At 48.0% G+C, this 20098-nt stretch overlaps 1 protein-coding gene across 1 annotated transcript; it reads right to left on the reverse strand.

Moving 5' to 3' along the window:
- Positions 1-3941: 3941 nt before the first annotated feature.
- Positions 3942-19181, reverse strand: CD8B (CD8 subunit beta). The gene is made up of 6 exons (XM_077843203.1): positions 19023-19181; positions 15681-16040; positions 11682-11771; positions 8559-8648; positions 6997-7033; positions 3942-4689 (listed from the first exon to the last, which is right to left on the reverse strand). The coding sequence occupies exons 1-6, from the start codon at positions 19063-19065 to the stop codon at positions 4677-4679; spliced, it is 633 nt and encodes a 210-aa protein (XP_077699329.1). The 5' UTR covers positions 19066-19181; the 3' UTR covers positions 3942-4676.
- Between the last annotated feature and the right edge of the window lie 917 nt (positions 19182-20098).

Consider the following 20098-nt stretch of genomic DNA (forward strand, 5'->3'; position numbering starts at 1 on the left):
AGTCCTCACAGCCTCGGGGTGGGCAGGGGAGGGCTGGGCTGGGGAGCTGGCACACAGGACCGACGGGGTGCCAGGGCAGGCTGTCTCCTAGCTCGGCAAGTGAGCTCCTTGCTTCTCTCATTTATTCATACAGATTCTGACCGCGCGGATGGGGAATGCTGTCTGTATATGCCGGTGGTAGGACAGGAGATCAGGGACTGGTCAGTAAGGAGGGATCTGGGGGCCAGGCTGTGTCTGTCCTGGTTCCCCCAGTCCCAGAACTGAGCAGCAAATAAATACATTTGAGCTGGCATTGAGAAGCCTGAGGAAGAGGAGCACAAAGTGCAGAGAAGGGGCAGGTGATTAGCTCACTTGTCAAAGGGGCCAGGATGGGAGATGGTTTGCAATTACAAATACATGAAAAGAAAAGTAGATATTTTTTGTTCAAATTCAGATGCCCAAGCTAACCTCAGATGGGTACTTGAGCATAAAAGGCAGTAAATGAATGGGAGCAAGCAGGATCCAGGAGAGCCAATGACACCGTGCAGGAATAGAGTCCTTTTTCAGCACTTGGGCTTTCGGCATGACAGCAATCACACGGGTCAGGCATACGTCTGTGCATCCCAAACCGATGTGGGTGGATGGTGGTGGTGGATATGGCTTCCTTCTGTTTGGGCCAAGGCACTGAGTTATGCAGCACGGGACTCCAGGAACCAGTGACTCACAGTCACCAAGGAGTGTCAGTGACGCATCTGAGGAGGTTTCCCAAGAGATGATGGAGGAAATCTCTTTCGCCCTCCACCCCTGGAAAGACCTCCGAAGACAGGGCTCTTTCTCTCTTTCCCTTTGACTGGGTGGTAGATTCAGATCAGCTTCGCAGCCCACATAGGGCTGGGGATCACTTTGTGAAAACAAGTTGCCCACTTCCTACAGGTAGAGACACAAGTTGCGGGGGGCGGGGGGGGCAGGTGGGAGGATGACTAAGGATGAAAGGGAGGGGGTGGTGTAGAAGCCCCCTTCCTCCTTTGAACTCATGCTGCTGGGGGCCGCACCTGCAGGCTGGCGCCCAGAATTCTCTACCCCTGCTTCCTGCTGAGAGGAAGGCTGGCCGGGGAAGCAGCACTGTCCCCAGACCCTGCTATCTGCAAGCCCCACAGCAAAACAGAGTGAGACTATTGCTGCTCCCATTGCAAAGGAGGGAATCGAAGCCCACAGGTGTTACAGGGGCTTGCCCAAGTTGGCATGACCGGTGGACTTAGGCTGTGCTGTCCTGCAGCCTCCGATGTGTCACATGATTTCCATTGCACGGATTTTTAAAAATCATGACTCATGAACAAATCTCTCATTGATAGCTATTTAAGCGGATTCCAGTTTTTTAACATTACGATGATCAGAGCCTCTTTTTAAAAAGAGGCTGTTTCTTTTTTTCCAAACTTTTAAAGCCCCATTATAAAAGTCACACATGATTGTTGTAAAAATTTGCATGACACAAACTGCACATTTGTACAATGCAGATGTGGAAATTCCTCACTTAACTACCATTAACAGCTTGGAGTACATCCTTCTGGATCTTTTTCTATGCATACACAAATATGATCAGAAGCATTGATATATTATTAGAGAAAAAAATCAAATTTTCAGAATAATAAGATTCAATTTTTTATATTCTATATCTAATGTATTACATATTACATTTGATAAGATTTCAATATCTGTTTAAACCAATACATGTGGGAAAAACCTGGAAGGACAAGAAACTTTCAATATTAATTTTACATATCTCTGCAATGCTTGGTACTTGGATATTCAAAATATCTCTTTATTGGAGTATAATCTGTATCTATATATGTACATATGAAAGTTGGCATATCATGGGTGTACAGCTCAGTGACTTTCCACGGACTGAACACACCCACAGGAGCAGTTCCCAGATGGGGAAGCAGGACATGCCAATCCCTAAACTTCATAATTCCTCCTACTGATCACCCCTGCAATAGGGTAACATATCTTGACTTGGACATATATTTACTTTGCCTGTTTTTATCTGTGCTTGAATTTTAACAGTGGCCATATATTGCATTTAAAACAAGGATAATCAATCAGATGTTAAAATATGTAAAAGATGTAGTGGCCATGATTTGATGCCCACTTGTATGGATCTAGCTCATTCCTTAACAGTTGTTTGGAGTCCCTTGTACCACAGCTGATCTAACTGGCTTTTTTTCTGATGGACATTTGGATTGTTTCCAACTTCTAGCTAATAAGCAGCACTACGAGAAACAATCTGATATGTATTTCTTTGTGCATGTAACTTTGAGATGTGTGTGTGTGTGTGTGTGTTTTAAAGATAATTGCCTGGAGGTGGAATTGCTAGTCAAAAGATAGCTAGATTAAAAAACATTTTAAAAAATATTTTGCTGTAACGGACCTCCAAAAATGCTCAGTTCCTTTTTCAAAACAAAAGTCAGGTGCTGAGTGCAGACCTCTTCACCGCAGCCCCTGCTGTTGGCAGCCAAGCCTGCTCCAGCTCTCTGTGTAGATCAAGCCATAGCAGGTGCCTGCTGCACAGAAAAGACAGAGTGTATCCCCCTCTCCCGCCTTCCCCGGCCCTGGTCCCCCAACCTCACCCCATGCAAGTTTGCAGACAACTAAACACAATTGCAAGGATAGCAATGGGGAGATGCTGTTATATAGCAGAGCTTGAAGTGGGTTGAGAGACCTAGAAGGCCTGTTCTTATTTCCGCTGTGGACTGGGTGTGAGCCTTCGGGAAAGGCAGGCCGCACATCTGGGCTTTAGTCTCTTATGACTAAATGAGATGTCTAAGAGCAAGAAGCCCACCTTATTTTTTACTTATTATTTTTTTAAAGTTTTTTTTAATGTATTAATTCATGAGAGACACAGAGAGAGAGGCAGAGACATAGGCAGAGGGAGATGCAGGCTCTCTGAGGGGAGCCTGATGTGGGACTTGATCCCAGGACCTTGGGATCATGACCTGAGCCAAAGGCAGACGCTCAACCACTGAGCTGCCCAGATGCCCCAAGAAGCCCACCTTAGATGTGAACCCTAGAGGAGTCGGCCCCAGGCCACCCTGGTTCCTTTCTCCCCTCTCCAGGGCCCTGGGAGGCAGCCTGTCCTGTCGTCCTCAGAGCTGATGGATAGGGGGCGTTTACTTCCCAAGCACCTCCTGCATCTACACCCTTCTAATTCCCACTCACCATACCTAGTCCTGTGCCCTTCACTCCACGGGCAGCATCTCAGATACTGTGAGAGGGCCACACTGCCCCCTCCCCTTGAGCCATCTTCCCTTTCCTGGTTTCTGTGGCTGCCAGAGGCCTCTGAGCAGAACCTGGTTTACCATTGCCCTTCTTCAAATGGACCTCCGAGGTGGCCAGGAAAAGCAGGTGAGGCTCTGTTTTCTGTTGGCCTGTGCATGGTGCTTCTGTCAACAGAGCCTAAGGCTGCACTCATTTTTGGCTCAGAAACTCTTATACTGCAAAAGCCCTGGGCGGGGAGCTAAGAGCAGATCCCCGGGGTTTTTCAGAAGGCACAAGATCTTCATCTCAACTCCCTCTTCCAGCTCAGTGTTTTCCCCTTGCATTTTCTGTCCCTGTCAAAGCCAAGAGAGAGAATCTTATGCCCCTCACTTTCTCTTTAGGATAAGGTCACCAGTCTGTGGCTAGATGTCCATCGGGTTCCACTCTGTAGAACTGAACAGGTGCTAGTGAAGGTGGCATGGAGTGGCCAGAGGAGGTCAGCCCCTGGGGCCCCAGCCTGGCTCTGGGTGCTTTGGGCGCTTCCCAACCTCTCAGACTCTCTCTGTGCCTACAACACAGATGACAACATGTTGTGGGGGCAAATGAGGACAGGCACATTTTATCCTTGTTATTTCTTTTCAGCTGAGCATCAACATCTTTGCTGTACAGATGGGCTTTGTGCTTTTACATCACAGGAGCCATTTGCATCTTTTCTTCAGGACTTTATTTTTACAACCAAGACATTTTCATAAAAAGAACAGAAAGGGAGAGAAGAAATACACAAGCCATGGGAGGGCAGAAATGAAAGCCGGAGAACTTCCTAATAGGAGATAAAATGACTTTCCATTCTCAAAGCCACAATTTCCCAGCTGCAGAGAACGTCCCCGAAGACTGAAATAACTATGGGAGTCAGGCTAGTCCTTCACAGAAAACGCATTTCCAAGCTGGGTCTGGTCTTTGAAGTTCCCAGTAAAGGTAGTCAGCCCCAGCCTGGGAAGATCAAGGAGGAGCCAGCCCAGCTCCATCCCATGAGAGACTCAGGACTCCAAGTCACTGCCCTACCGGGGCAAAGCAACTTGCGAGACGGTGGCTGGACGGCCAACACATAGGTCCTGGCCCAGCCCGGGGGACTATGGGAGCTGGAACTGGTGTCATGGTGGCATTTCTGACTCACTCCTCCAGTGTGCTCCTAAGTTGCAGGAAGTGCCCTGGGGCCCTGAAGCTTTCTTTCTGAGACTTCCTAGGACCAACTAACAAGTTGCTCCTATGCAAGAGGCCCACGGAAAGAACTCGCAGCAATTAAAAGCAGGCAACTTCAGCAGGTCTGTGAAATTTCCACATTGAGTGAGTTGAGCGTGGTCCTTCTCTCTCATTTTTCCAGATCTTTCTTGTTACTGACCAACGTATTTTTGTAGCAGGACACCAAAAGCATATTTCTTTCCTCATTTATAAAACCTAAAAACAACAGCAAATCGAGACACCATTTATTTTCAGGGAAATGATATGAATTTCCTGTAACAAAGACAAATGACAAAGGAAGGATGCAGGGCTCCACTTCCAGTAAGGAGCCCAGGGCCAGGAGTTTTCTGTTAGTATGCTTTAAGGGCCCAACTTACTCATTAAAAAAATAGAAGAAGCTCAAAAAACAAAGCCCAAAGAACTCTAGCTTTGAATAGTGTTACTTCCTGAAGTACCTTCTAAGATAAGCTATTCACAAATGTACATTAAGGGGTCAGAAGAAGGTGGCTGGTTGATGGGAAGGTTTTCTAGGTTCAGTTACGGGCTGGGGAGTCTCTGCCCCAAATTGCAACTGGCGTTTGGCATAGCTGATCTGTGAGGCCCATGGACTCTTTTGCCCACACCTGGATTACAGTAGTAAACCTAGAGGTGGTTTCCAAACTTTTTTAAAGCTGCAAACCCTCTTGTTCAAATGATATCTCACAGGGGAATGTAACTACAGGTGGCCGATGACAGCGGTACTGTGAGCAGAGGATGAGGGAGTTCACGGCCCCCCATGACCATCCCCCAGTGCCTTCCCCACTTCAGTGGATCCTCAGAACCCCTGGGTTTGCCAAAGCATGAGGTTCCCTAAAACTGGCATCAAATCACTGGGGGAACAAGTTAAAATGATGGGGTGAGTGGGAGCAGTGCCTCAATGGGGACTCATTCTCCATTAGAGGTCACCATGGGGAAGATACTGGACAGGACATTCTGCAGATCTAAGCTCAGATGAATACACTCAGGTTACTATCTCTTAGGTAGAGGATAATTTCTAAATTCCAGCCCATAAAATTGTGAAAACTGTACAACATCAAAATTATCATTGAAAATCGCCCATAAAATACAGCAGGCATGTCTCAGTGACTATCAAATAATCAAGCAAATATATATACAAATATAATGTATATAATAATATAGAGAATATAATACAGAGTTTATATGGAGATTAAATTTTTAAGTATTTAGAAATACATTTTCATCTTGGTTGTTTGGCTTGTAGAGTTGACTTTTGTAAGTGACATGAGTTCGTGTTTTGACTCCATGGGACCAAAGGTTTTTATTTATTTATTTTTGAAAGAGAGAGAGAGAGAGAGAGAGAGAGAGAATGAGCAGGAGGAGAAGCAGAAGAGAGAGAGGGAGAAGCAGACTTCTCACTGAGCAGGGAGTTCTAAGAGGGAGCTTGATCCCAGGACTCTGGATCATGACCTGAGCCAAAGGCAGATGCTCAACAGACTGAGCCACCCAGGCATCCCAGGGCTGAGCACTTCATGAGTATTATCCCAGTAATATCCATAAGTCCTCACAAGAGCCATGAGGTTGGTCCTGTTTTCCTATTTGACCGATGAGGAATCAGAGGCTCAGAGGGGTGAAGTGACTCGCAGTCACATGGCTGGTGAGTGGCAGACAAGATTCAAACCCACAGCTGGAGCCAGACATCTTGAGTACAAGGCCATGTTGCTCTCTTCCATCTAGAGGCATGATAGGCTTTCTTTTTTTCCCAAATACCTCTAGATGGAGGGGATTGCCATTAATGAGCTAGGTAGACGTGAAAGAGTATTTCGAGGAAGAAAAAGCGATCCAATAACACTGCCTGTGGCCCTACTGAGGCCTGGAAGTCCCTGAGGCTGGGAGCAGCCCGTGGCCACTGGCCTCCCAGGGCCTCTGGGTGTCTGTGCTCACACAGCTCAGTGGGCCCAGAGAGCCAGTGCTTTTTAGCTCCCATGTCTATGTGATTCAGCCTTTTGATCTGCCAACTCCTGGGGCCCAGGTGGGGTGCAGGGTGGAGGCCAGGACCAAGGCAGCCCAACACCCCACACCAGCAGGGAACTGACTCATCTTCCAATCCAATTAGGTTCTTTATGATCCCAGATGCTTGAGCAAGTCTTTCAGCTGGTCTGTAAAAGTAACCCTTCTATGTTGTTTGGGACCAAGTCAAATGAAATGCTAGGTGGAAAGAATTTGGGGTATCCTAGTGTATCCTATGCTTGCAAGAGTTGATTGTGATCATAAAGAGAGCTAAGAACTAAGTCTTTCTGTGCCGGAAATACACTTGAATGACTAATCAGTATTTTTGTTTGTTTAGACGATCTCTCCTCCTGAACTCTATCGCTCCATCTATTTATTCAGTCTAAAATTGTTTGCAGGTGGTGTCTGGTTTTGGCTCCCTGTAGGGGAGGCTGTGGCTGCAGCAGGGGCTGAGGAAGCCAGGGACCCCACCCAGGGCCACGTCACAGGCACTTTTCTGAGGCCCCAAGCACTTACTGTTGTAGGAGGCGAAGCCGGGCTCTCCTCCGCAGGCCTGGAAAAAGAAAACAAGAATGCGGGTTTGCATGGGCTGTGGGCCGCTGACAAGCCCCAGAAAGCAAAGAGGGAGATGACAGGGGCCGGGGTGGGGGGCAGCCAGCACCTCAGACCACTTCCCTGGTGCCAGGCTGTTTTCCAATGTTAACTCCCTTAAAACCCACGGCAAACCTATGACTACTACTCTTACTCTTATTACCTCTATTTGGTAAATGGGGAAACTGAGTCACAGAGCATGCGTGGTACTGAATAACTTGCCCCCAAGGTCATGCAGCTAGTAAGAAGTAAAGTCAGAATTTGAACTCAGTTAATCTACTCCTATGTCCTTAAACATGCCAGTTTGTCCTTCACAGCAGGTCAGGAATGAGAGGTGTGCAGTCAGGGGGTCTCAAGCTAGGGCGTGTGCATTCAGGGCATGTGCAATGTTTCCCATTGGGATGTGGGAAGGAAGTGTGAGCATGTCTATTTACAGGTCTATATCATCCTTTATTACATTTAATAACATACTTAACATATGAAATAAGTACACCTAATTGCAGTTCGAGTTTATAATTTAACAATTTTTTACTAATGAGATCTATTTGCAGTTGGGGTTCATAATTTAAAAATTTCTTACTAATGAGATCTTTGATCAAAAAAGTTTGTAGAGCACGGAACTTTAACGGGGACAAATGGATCCTTTTGTGAATGGCAATTTTATGCAAAAACGTGCTCTTGACACATTTCTTTCAGGAGAGGATCTATAATTGCTCTCATAAGTTTAAAGGGATCTGTGACCTATACAAAAGAGCCACTTATCTTGTCCATGCCCCTGTGAGCCACCATCTCCTATCTTATAGAAACCCAGAGAGGGTCAGTGACTTGCTTGTGGTGGCACAGGTAAGCAGAAGAGCCAGGGGTAGAGCCCAGGGCTCTTGGGCAGCCATGCCAGCCTCTCCTGAAGCTCCCCCCGCCCTTTCTTATGAAGCCTGGGAGCCCAAGCAGATGATCTCAACTCCAGAGTGGCTGAGGGAGGCTGTCACCTACAGTCTCCCTGCAGCGTCACAGAGGAGAGCAGCTCAAGCTTCTGGGAACATAACCCAAATTCCACTGCAATGTCTCTGTGTACTGCTTCCATACTGACCACCCATGGGAGTTCCCACTTCCAGAGCTCATACCCCACAATGGGCCCTCTGGGTGGGACTTTACAAACAGCAACCCTGGGAGGTAGGGAACATTGCCACTCCTGGATGGGACGGCTGAGGCTCAGAGAGATCAGGGCATGTGCCCGAGGTCACTAGATCTGCAAATAGTGGAGCTGGATTCAAACCCAGGTTTATCTGACTCCAGAGCCAGGATGGTCTCTGATCCCAGCGGCAAGGCCTCTGTCCAAGAATCACCTCTGCAGCTAGCATGGGGTGGGGGTGGGTGTAAACTTCCACCAGATTGCCATCTGGCCTGCTTCCCTGGAGAAGGAAGGACTCTCACCGACACCTCCAACAGCAAAAGGAGTCACCATGGTGGCCCAAGAGAACACAACTTACGGTGTAGGTGGATGGCCACACCCAAGGACACCAGTAGAACCAGGACTCCCGCCACCAGGAGGCTGAGGGTGAGGGGGCCACAGGATGGGGCTGGAAAAGATGCACAAACCGAACATCTGAGTCATGCATATAAAAATACAAAGACCAAAAAATCACCTGGAACTCCCATCGTTTGCATACTTTTCTCATCTCTTTTTTCTCTGGATAGTTTATACACATTGAGATAATTTTACATAGAAAATCTTATGTCCCACACCATCATTTTAAAAATTAATTAAACTCAGGAGCTGCTTGTGTTCAAAGGAGATAATTTTCATGCCTAGTAATGAGATTTTTACGATTTATTTTTAAAACTTTTATTTTAATTACACAAGAGATAGCTGAATATATTTTCATCATAAAGGATTCAAGTATATGGTGAGAGTGTTCCTTGGCATGCTAGCTCCTTCACAGGAAAAAAATGCCATGGTTAATTTGGGACCTTTCTCTGTGCATTTACACATACATAATTTACACAGACACATATAGGTTTTTCTAAGCATACAGTAGCTGCATATTATACAAATTGTTTTGCAAACCATTTTTTCCCTCACTTAAATATATCAAGGGAGCCTGGGTGGTGACTTTTGGTTTCATCTCTGGTCGTGATCTCAGGATCCTGACATCGAGACCGGAATTGGGCTCCACACTCAGCACAGAATCTGCTTGAGACTCTCTCCCTCTCACTCTGCCCCTTCTCCTGCCTGTCTCTAAAATAAATAAATAAATAATAAATAAAATTGTTTAAAAAAATGTGTCAGCACACTTTTTCTAGCAGAGTGACATTTGAAGTATGGACATACCGTGGATTATTTAGCCATCAGATGGGTATTTTTGTTTCCTAGGTTTTACTTTTACAAATCACTCTGCAGAGAACATCCTGGTACATTTTTCCTAATGTGGGGGCCTGCCTGAGGCAGATACAGAAAACAGGAACCACCAAACCATAGACTGTCCATTTGAAGTTGTAATAGACACCGTGAAGTGCCTTCCCAAAAAAGCTGCACTGATTTTTTCATTCCTAACCACCGGTTGTGCACCTTGCTGGCCCTCGATATTATCAGAGTGTTTTGTTTTGGCCAGTGTAGTTGGTTCAACATGACATTTCACTTCAATTCCCCGATTATTATTATTTCCACCCCTCCACCCCATCCTGCACCTCTCAGTGTCATCTCAAGGGACAGCCCTAAGCCTTAGGGAGCTGGTTCTTCTCTAGGGTAGCCATACAGTTTCATTCATGACAACACCTTTGAGCTCTATCTGGGTGCCCCCCAAGGTGTCTTATGTATGCCACCTCTTTTAGTCATGCCTTCCCTTCAGCCAGGCAAACATCCCTATTTTACAGATGAGGAAACAGGTTCAGAGATGCTGAATCACCTGCCCAAGGTCACATAGTATAGGCGTGGGTGGTAGACAGGGGTTCAGACCTATGCTTGGCTGACTTACCACTAGGGTACACTGTCCCATGGCCCCCACCCCCAAAGCAACCTCCCCTTATTTCTCCCCCCACCCCCCCCACTTGGCCACTTTCACACACATCCTGGCTATTCTTACTGACCTATTAATAATTGGATTTGCATTTTTGCCCTGGGATTTTACTGAGGGTCGATATAAGAAATAATGTAAGAACTTCAAAGACCTTCGTCTTCATCACTTATAAAAGTGTTAGTGAATTCACTATTGTTCAGTAGTCCTTACAGAAGATTGAACAGAGCAGATTTCTTCTCTAACTTAACATTGGGATGAAGGCTTTGAAGCCTGGAGCCTGGGGGTTGTTTCTTTATATCACTATGGGGGACAGGGGTTTTGTGCCATGTTATTAGGAGTATGGTCTTTGGTGCAGCTGGCTTTGCTGCTTCTCTAGGGCCACAGCACAGATCAGTTTTGGCACCCTCACCTTAAGGGCCCTGTTGTATTTGCCTTTTGTGTTGTTTTTTTGTTGCAACCTACCTGAAATCCTATAGGCAAAGTTGTGGGGCATACATACTTTATCAAATGAGGTCATTCTATCTCCACTTTTATGGTCCCTAAGACTTTGCCCTATGGCATATGGGTTCTGATTTTCTTTTTTTACTGTGACCTCATGGGGTAGCTTCCTGCTCTCATCCCCTGAATCCCATTATATGCCTCTCCTAAGGCTCTCTCTGTTACTTTAAGTATTTAAGACCAAACAACCCCAGGTAGCATAAGTCAGCTCTAAAGTGGTGGCTTGTCACCTGCTCCAACTACATAATTGAATGGTTTTTAGTATATGCACAGAATTGTGCAACTAACAATCACCACAATCTAGTTTTAGAATATTTTCATCTCACCCCCTCTAAAAATACTGCATCTCTTAACAATCACTCCCCATTCCTTTCTAACCCCCTCCACCCCTGTTTTAGGCAACCATGAATCTACTTTCTATCTCTATGAAATATCATATTCTGGACATTTCTTACCAATGGGCTCACATAATACATGATCTTTTGTGTCTGGCTTCTTTCACTGTGTAATATTTTCAAGGTTCATCCATATTGTAGCTCATATCAGTAATTCACTGTTTTTATGGGCAAATAATATTCCATTGTATGGATGTTCCATATTTAGTGGATCTTTTCATTAGTTGGTGGACTTTTGAGTTGTTTCTACTTTCGGGTGATTATAAATAATGCTGCTAAGAACACTGGTGTGCAGGTTTTTGGGTGGACATATCTTCCTTTAGGTTTCGCCTTGTGATGATTTGTGTGAGCGTGTCCCCCACTAGACTGTGAGCTGTTGAACAGCAGCACTGTGGTCACCCTCAACTTCCTTTCTGGCCCCAGCTTGCCAGAGAAACAGGCTGGAGTCCACACATGGGAAGGGCTGAAGGAAGGAAAGAAGGATAGAAAGGTGGAAGAAAGGATGTTCAGGATGGAAGGATGGAAGGAAGGAAGGTTGGATGAAAGGATGGATGGAGCAAAGGATGGACAGAAGAGAGAATAGATGGAAGGAAGGATGGAAGGAAGGAAGGAAGGATGAAGAATGGAAGGAAGAATGGAAGGAGGGAGGGAAGGAAGACATCCTGCTATGCTTCTGAGGGTCCAGGAGGATGGGAGAACTCACCCTTTTGGGTCACTTGGATGGGGAACCGGCACACTCTCTTCTTGGGTGTGGTCTTCCTGGTGGGCTGGGCTGTGGTGGGAAGGACATCAACTACAGGAAGCAAGTAAGACACATTTCTTAGCCAGGTAAACAGTGTGTAGATTTCCAGACAAAAGTTAAAATCTCATGTTTTCCATCCAGGTACTAAAGGCCCTATGATTGCTCCCTGGGTTGCTGCAGGGCTCCAAGGTTACAGAGCAATAGAACTTTCTAGGTGTTTCCTCAACTCTCATACCTATCTGAGGGCATGGGCAGGGGGTTGTTTTGGCGTCCAGGAAATAGAGGGGCTCTGCACCCATGTGGTCCTGAACAGAGCCCCAGCAGCCCTGATTAACCACTGTGTGACTTGGGCCTATCACTTTTCTGTGCCTCAGTTTCTACATCTGCTGAAATAAAAATGACTCTCAGTTCCTGCTTGGGGTTGTCATGAGAATTAAAGGGGACAGCATGCCCAGGAAATTGTGCAGTGGACATGGCTCCCCCTGGCCGAACACCTTGAGCTGAAGCCAGAGTCCCCAAACCCTTGAGAAGACCAACCCCTCAGCCAATCTGCCAATTTCTTTTTTTTTTTTTTTAAAGATTTTATTTATTTATTCATGATAGTCACAGAGAGAGAGAGAGAAGCAGAGAGACACAGGCAGAGGGAGAAGCAGGCTCCATGCACTGGGAGCCCGATGTGGGATTCGATCCCGGGTCTCCAGGATCGCGCCCTGGGCCAAAGGCAGGCGCCAAACCGCTGCGCCACCCAGGGATCCCAATCTGCCAATTTCTAAGTGGTGGGAGAAAGCTCATAGAAAGGAGGTGGGTGCTCTTTACCGTAGGTCCAATACCATGCAGCTTGCAGTGGGGATTTTCTTTCCTTCTCAAGTGCCTTTACAAATCATTTACTATCAGATCTGGAAGGACCTCTAGTCTCAACCTTTTATTTCAAAGATGAACACCAGCCATGTGAGGGGCTGGCCCCGAGGCCCCATAGTGCAAAGCCCCCGCCTGGGCCCTCCGACCCCTCTCCTGACTCCTGGGTGGGTCACTCCTCTCTTTCATTCTAATCCAGTGTCACATTCTGATGTGTTGGGGCAGGGAAGTGGGACAAGCACACAGAGCAAAGGGAGACGCTTGAGGCTTGGAGGTGCTAGGAATGTTAGGAGCGCTGGGTGCTGCTGAATCCAACACTTTTCTGTGTGTGTTGAGCAAAGATGTTTCACTACAATGATTTTCTGCAAAATGGTGAGAGAGTGATGGTGACACCATAAATTTAAACTCTAGTGTCAGGGAGACAGGGAGGGGCACTCTGGCAAAATGGTCATTTCGGAGCTGGCATCTTGCACATAAAAAGCGGACATTTCGGGGCAGCCCGGTGGCTCAGCGGTTTAGCACCGCCTTCAGCCAGGGGCATGATTCTGGGGACCCAGGATGGAGTCCCGTGTTGGGCTCCTGCGTGGAGCCTGCTTCTCCCTCTGCCTGTGTCTCTGCCTCTCTCTCTCTCTCTGTGTCTGTCATGAATGAATAAATACAAAATCTAAAAAAAAAAGAAAAAAAAAAAGTGGACATTTCGGACCCTCGCCAGCCAAGCACTTCAAATTAAGTTTATTTAACCCAACAATTTGGGGACTGGTGCTAGTACCCCATTTTATCCCTAAGGTGGCCTAGGCTCAGAGAACTGAAATAGCTTGTCTGAAGTTCAGGAAGCCTTTAACAGGACTACCAGGATCTGAGCCGAGAGACTGATTCTAGGCTCTCATGACACCACACTGCCTCAGGGGCAAATGCTTTTTGACAAATGTTAGGTACATTGGGTCAAGGCCCTTGGCCACTGGAACGCTGAGGGAAAGGAGTATAAAAAAGAAAAAGACACTCAGTATGGTGCTCTCACAGACTGTGGGAGCCTGGCCCTCTGCTCAGGGGGACCCAGTATTGTTTTCTCCTTTCCTCCTCATGGCCCGAGAGAGTGCCTTTTGCTTTATACACAAGGCACAGAGGTCTCTTGGCTGATCAGTGGGAAGCCTGCAAGGGAGCCAGCTCTATAGGACCTTAGTGTCTTGGCTGGGCTCGGTGGTCTGGGTCTGATGAGGGGTTTGCGAGGTGACTTGTTTCATTTTAATTTTCTCTTCCCCAGAGCTGGGTCCCCTTGATTCCTCCCGACTACCCCTGCTCCCTGTTCAAATCGTCCCACTTCTCTTCGAAAAGGATAGAACTTTTGAGTCCATGGTGTGGCTAAGCGGCCTCCTAAAGGCCTTGTCTTTCCCTAGATGCTTCCTTTACCACCTGAGCTTCCTCCTTCAATAGGCACTGACCTCTGGTGGGAGGGGCAGGGTGTGGCTCTGGACACCCTGTCTTTGAGGAGGTGATGCAGTTGCAAGCACATTCTTTGGGAAGGGTCCTGCTGTTCTCAGGGAGCTGCGCAGTGTGAGGGGAGTTTTGGAAATAACAAAGCCAGGAGTGAGTGGGTGGTGGTGTAGGTAGAAGGGAAACTTCTAGAAATCAGTTTTGTTTATTTCATCATCTACCTTTCTCAGACCCCAAAATCTCATGAGTGGGAAAATGTGGGGCTTGTAGAGACAAAAACAATAAACCAAATCAAAACCCCAACTCCCCCCACCCAAAGCCCAATTTTCAGTACAGGAATAGGCGACATCCTGCTGAGGATGTCTCAGCTTCTCGCCCAGACATCTCACCCCCAACCCCTGCCTCCTGACCCACCGAGGACCCAAAGCTGGTGAGATGTGACAGACAGCAACCTCACTCTGTTTCTGTCTTCCCGATTGTGCTGCTGTCCCAGCCATCCCTGCATCTTCCCCTGCTGAGTGGTCTAGTTCCTGAGGGGGGGGTGTCATTCTTCAGCACCCAGCCTGAGATAACCCAGGCAGGAGGTAAAGGCAGGACCCCCAGAGGAGCACAGGGAATGGGCCCGCCATTGGCTACCTTGGGGAGGGGGCTAAAGCCAGGTGCAGGCCTGTGAGAATTTCTACCATGATTCCTTCACACCTCCCAGAGCTTAATCCTCACTGTCCAAGGGTGCAGCCACTTGCCATGTGTGCTACTGACCAGTCTGACTCAAGGTGTGTTTTGAACACTTAGTACGAAAAGGGAATGTGAGATATTTCTGTAATAATCTTTATATTGATTATAAGTTAAAATGATGATATTGTTGATACATTGGGTTAAAAATACAGTATTTAAATTAATCCCACTTGTTTCTTTTTATAATGTGGTATTAGATATTTTTAAATCACATCTGTGGCTTATAATATATTTCTATTAGGCACACTGACTTAACTGCCAGAGCTGCAGCTTCTCAGGGTTCGAGGGGGTCATGGAGGCCAACAGCAGCCACATGATACAGATGGCAAAACTGAAGCCCAGGGAGGGGAGGGACCGATGCAAATGCACACAGTGAATACACAGCAGGATTTGCAGCCAGGCCTGGGCTCTATTCTCCTTACTCCCTGTACCTCTGGGAGTAGGTTTGAGCCATAGCACCCCATTCAGAACATAAGGACAACTGCTGGCCCTAGAAATGCTTTCTCTGGGGATGTCCAGGCAGTGAGGACATTCTTTTCTGATGTGCACACTTGGTGGGAATTTCTGAGGCCACTGTCAGGTCAGGGAACGAAGCCCCATCTAGGTAGAGCCTCAGGTAGGGCTGATGTAGCTGAAGGACAGCACTGCCTTGTCCCCAGAAGAAGCATTAATGCTTCTAATCACCCTATCTGCAATAGGAGTCGGTTTCCTACCTCCCAGGGTAGATGGCAGCAGGAAGTAAAATGCCTACTGAAACACTTGCATGTGCTTGGCCCCGGATAAGTCTGTTCCTTCTAGCTACAGCACTATTGCTCCTGGCTGGCATCTGCTCCTGTAGAGGGGGGCTCGCTGAGAGTGGAGGCAGCTCCAGTGCCAGGCACACACCCAGCACGCAGTAGGTGCTCCATGCTCCTCGATATCACTGAGCTAGATTCTTACCCACAGTCAGCCGAGTTCCCTTCCCGAAAGTCAGCTGGGGGTTCCCAATGGTCATGCAGAAGTAGACGCCACTGTCTGTAGGATTCAGTCTTGTGAGATTGAGAATGGACCGAGTTGTTCCCGGAAACACAGTTAGCTTCTCTTGCTCCGCCATTTGGTCATACACAATCCCTTTTTTGGGATCCCAGAAGGCCAGAAACTCGTGGTGACTGTCCGGGCTGGGAGCCTGGCGTTGTCTCAGCCAGTAGATACGAGTGCTGGTGGGGGAGGTTCTGACTTCACAAGACATTGTCACCATTTGGTTGGTCTGAACCATTATGGACACAGGGACCTGCTGGAGTACTGAGCTGCCACGGAGAGCTACAAAAAGCAGAAGGAGCAGATATCATCAACGCGTTTTCCCTCTGAGTCAGAGTCAAGCATCGAAAGGAAAGTTGTGGAAGAATCTGCCCAGTTCCAGGGTCCAGGGACTGTGCTAACCGCAGCTGATGGCTCATGGACTCAGAGTTCAAGCGCCCCACCTCCCCGGAGACCATCTGCAAGGCAGGTGTCTCCTACGGTCAGTTTGACAGAGGGGATGGGGAAAGAGCGGCCATTTATCGATTGCTTGCTTATATGCCTGACTCTGCATAAATTATCTTAATCCAATCTCAAATTTATTTGGGGATTTTTTTATCCCCATTACACAGATGAAGATACCAAGGCATGAAGTTACTTGTTCAAAGTCCCACCAACAGCTTGTAAGTGACCTTACTCAAAGATTCAAAGTCTGAAGTCAAAGCTGGTTGCCTTTCACCTTGTCCTGCTGCCATCTGTATACAGATCATCAACAGGCTCAAAGTGGGTAAAGGAGACTCAGGCAGCCCAGAGGAGCCCTGAACCAGAGGCAGCGCCCAGCGCTGGGCTGGCCAGTCTTAAAGAGGACCAGCCACCCTTTCTGGACAGTGATGACAACTGGGTCATCAAGCAAGAGAAACTCACTATTGCCATAGGTGCAACTATAGCCTGTCACCCCTCAGCCTAGCAAGTAATAGGTCACTGGGTCCCCATTCCCAAGGCGAAGGGCAGACACCCCAGAAGCAGCACCACTGGGGTTTCATTTTCATCTCAAGATGGGAAGCACTGGCAAGTAGGGTATAGTTCGTGGAGAACTAGACCAGAACTCCGAGACCTGGCCTTGAACCCAGGTTCTGCCCACTATCTGCAGTGGGATTGCAGGAAGTCAACTAACTAGTCTGTCTCTGCTCTTTAAGAGAAGTGCAGTTTGGGGTCATTGTCTTGCTTGCCTCTGAGGGTTAGAATGTCCAAGAAAACCTACTGCAAACTGTAAAATACTCCACATGGGTAAATCATTGTCTAAGTGTCTCATTCAACAGGGGTTGTTATAGGCAGCAGATGACATCTTAGGAAAGATCTGAATGGGTCCTTCACAGCCAAGTCCAACAAACAGAATCTGGCCTGGTGAGCCTTCCATTTTAGCTGTGGGGCAGAGGGAGATCCTACAAACCCAGGCAGAGACCCAGGAGCAGCAAGGAATGGGAGGGCACAGACTTGGGTGGGCAGAGGAGGCCAGAGGATGTGTGTGTGTGTGTGTGTGTGTGTGTGTTTACCCAAGGGGAGCTGGCCTATTGAGGTTGTGGCCTAGAGTCACAATCCTGCCAATGCTTGTATCTCAGGCTGCATGGCCCCATCGCAGGCCACAAATGTAAGCTTCTTGACTCCACTCACACACCACTCCGAGCTTCTGCGTGCATCAAGAATGAAATGGTACCTAGTGCCCAAGTGCCTACTGGCCCTGCTCTTTTCTCCCTAAACCCCATACTGTCTTTTCAGCAGAGCAGAGGTTCTTCACTGCTTGGGGGTCATTGGCATCTTGGGGAAGATAATAAGAAACCGTGATGCCTATCTTTACTGAACTGTGCCCAGCATTATGTCACTTAATCCTCACCAGATCTTGTTTTACACCCATTTTACACATGAGGAAACAGAGGCTCAAGGAAGTTAAGAGCATGCTCAAGGTCACACAGCCTGAATGTGGTGGATCCTGATTCAAACTAAGGTCTGGGACCCCAGAACCTGAGCTTTGACCCGCTTCATGAATCGAGGAGACCTGTGATCCTCTCCTGAATTGCTGTCATGTTCCCCTGTGCACATAGTGAATCTGCAAATGAATCTATGAATCTGCAAATACATAGACTCCTGAAGTTCTTCCAAGAAAGCCCGGAAGTGTCTTCTTAAGGGACAAAGGGACCCCAAAGGACCCTGGACTTTTTGTGTATGTTCCCCTGTGTCCTGTGTCCTGACATGCAGACTTGCAAGCTGCGACACGGCCTGGTCTCTCTGTTGTGTCCCTGTTGTGCCACCCGGCCGTGGCTAAGCCCCATCAATGTGCCAGACACAGAGCCAGGCCTTGCTACCCAGGTGACCTCACGTGATTCGTTTGACCCTCTCCCAGTGATTCCATTCTCAGAGGGACCTGCTGTTTCTAAAATGATCAGCAATAACCACTAGCTTTGAAGAGCCTCCACTAGCTTCTACTTGAGATACGGTTGAGCTCACTGGGTCAGAGCAGGAGGCTGACAAACCTTGCCACCTTTGGCAGGATGGCCAGCTTTGGGCTTTTGGGGTAAGAGAGCAATCAGCCACAGGTTAGGGGGCCGTTTGGGGTGCCTCCAAAAGGCAGTCTGATTGGGCTTGTGAGAGAGCTGGTGGAGATGCCCATTTGCAACATTCCAAATGGAATGGGCTTGTTCTGGGGGCCACACCACGCAGCGCACACACAAGCCAGGGAGTACTGGCGAAACGGGGAACCCCCAGACAATACTCTGTCCTACCTGTCCCAGAACTGGCAGTAGACTGGTGTTCAGCAGATTGTACCCCTGGAAGTACTAAAAATGTGTCTACGGACCCTGGGCCAAGCGTGGGACACCAAGGCCAGAACAGAGCCTCTGGAATCTTCCTGGGGTCACATCCCTGTAGGAACCCTAGACGAGGGCATTTTTTCCTTCCTCTCTATTCCTCCTTCTCCTTTCTCTTTTCTTCCTTCTTAAATCCTATCCCCCTACCTCCCTCTCTTCTCTCTTCCCTCCCCCTCCAGGCTTTTGGGGCAAGTAGCCTCAATCCTGGGGCTCCAGGGATTCCTGAAGTAATGAATTCGGCGGGGGGGGGGGGGGGGGGTCGATTTCTTTTCCACCCTCAGGGTCTCTGCCTGCCACGCCGCCTCCTGCCTCTCGAGGGTCCCCACAGTCCTGGCCTCTGGGCTCTTCATCCTACCGGGACAGCCCTTCCCGGGTCCAGGGCAGACCACCCGCCCCGCGCACCCCGCGCGTCTCGGCGTCTTACCTGCGAGCTGCGCAGCCAGGAGGAGCCAGAGCCCCGGCTGCATCTCGGCAGGCCTGGGAGCCAGGTCCCGGCGGGACTCTGCTCAGACAGTCCTGGCTGCCGGTGGGTGGGGAGCGGGACGGGGCGGGGCCGCTGGGGTGGGTTGGTTGTGGCGGGGAGGACGGACCGAGCTGGGTAGGGGAGGGAGTCTGGTGTGAGGCTGGCAAGGTCTCCGCTTCATCCTCCCGGTATTTCAAAAGTCTTTGGTGCGTTTCTAAAGAGCCCGCTGGGATCTCTTGCTTTCCAGTGAGGAGGTGACACCGCCGTCCTGCAGCCAAGCAATTGCACGATCGCCTCCTGCCTTGGGCGGGTCATGACTCCCCAAGACAGCTGAGGCGACTGAGGCTCAGAAAAGTCCGGATACTCAAGGTCCCACAGACGTGAAGGGTGGAGCTGGACCCTAATTCTGGTCACTCTTTTCTCTTCCTCCTCTTCTCTCTGCTTTTTTTTTTTTTTTTTTTAAACTTTTCTTCTTTTCCAGAGGCCTTCAGGCTCAGTGGGGTATAGAGTGACCAAGGCCCAGGCTTTGACCTCAGAAGACATGAACAGACATTTCCCCAGAGAAGAAATACAAACAGCCAACAGAAACAGACACATGAAAAAATGCTTAGCATCACTCAGCATCAGGGAAATAAATACAGATCAAAACCACAATGAGATATACTAACTCACATTGGTCAGGATGGCTAAAATTAACAACTCAGGAAATAGCAGATGTTGGCAAGGATGCAGAAAGGGGAACCCTCTTACACCGTTCATGGTAATGCAAACTGGGGCAGCCACTCCGGAGAACAGTATGGAGATTCCTCAAAAAAGTTAAAAATAGAGCTACCCCACCACTCAGCAATTGCACTACTAGGTATTTATCCAAAGGATACAAACAAAGTGATGCACATGCGCCCCAATGTTTATAGCAGCAATGTTCACAATAGAAAAGAGCCTAGATGTCTACTGACAGATGAATAGATAAAAAAGATGTGTTGTGTGTGTATAAATATATACATATATACATACGTGTGTGTATATATATATATATA

The sequence above is a fragment of the Canis aureus genome, chromosome 12, assembly GCF_053574225.1.
Source record: "Canis aureus isolate CA01 chromosome 12, VMU_Caureus_v.1.0, whole genome shotgun sequence".
Lineage (NCBI taxonomy): Eukaryota > Metazoa > Chordata > Mammalia > Carnivora > Canidae > Canis > Canis aureus.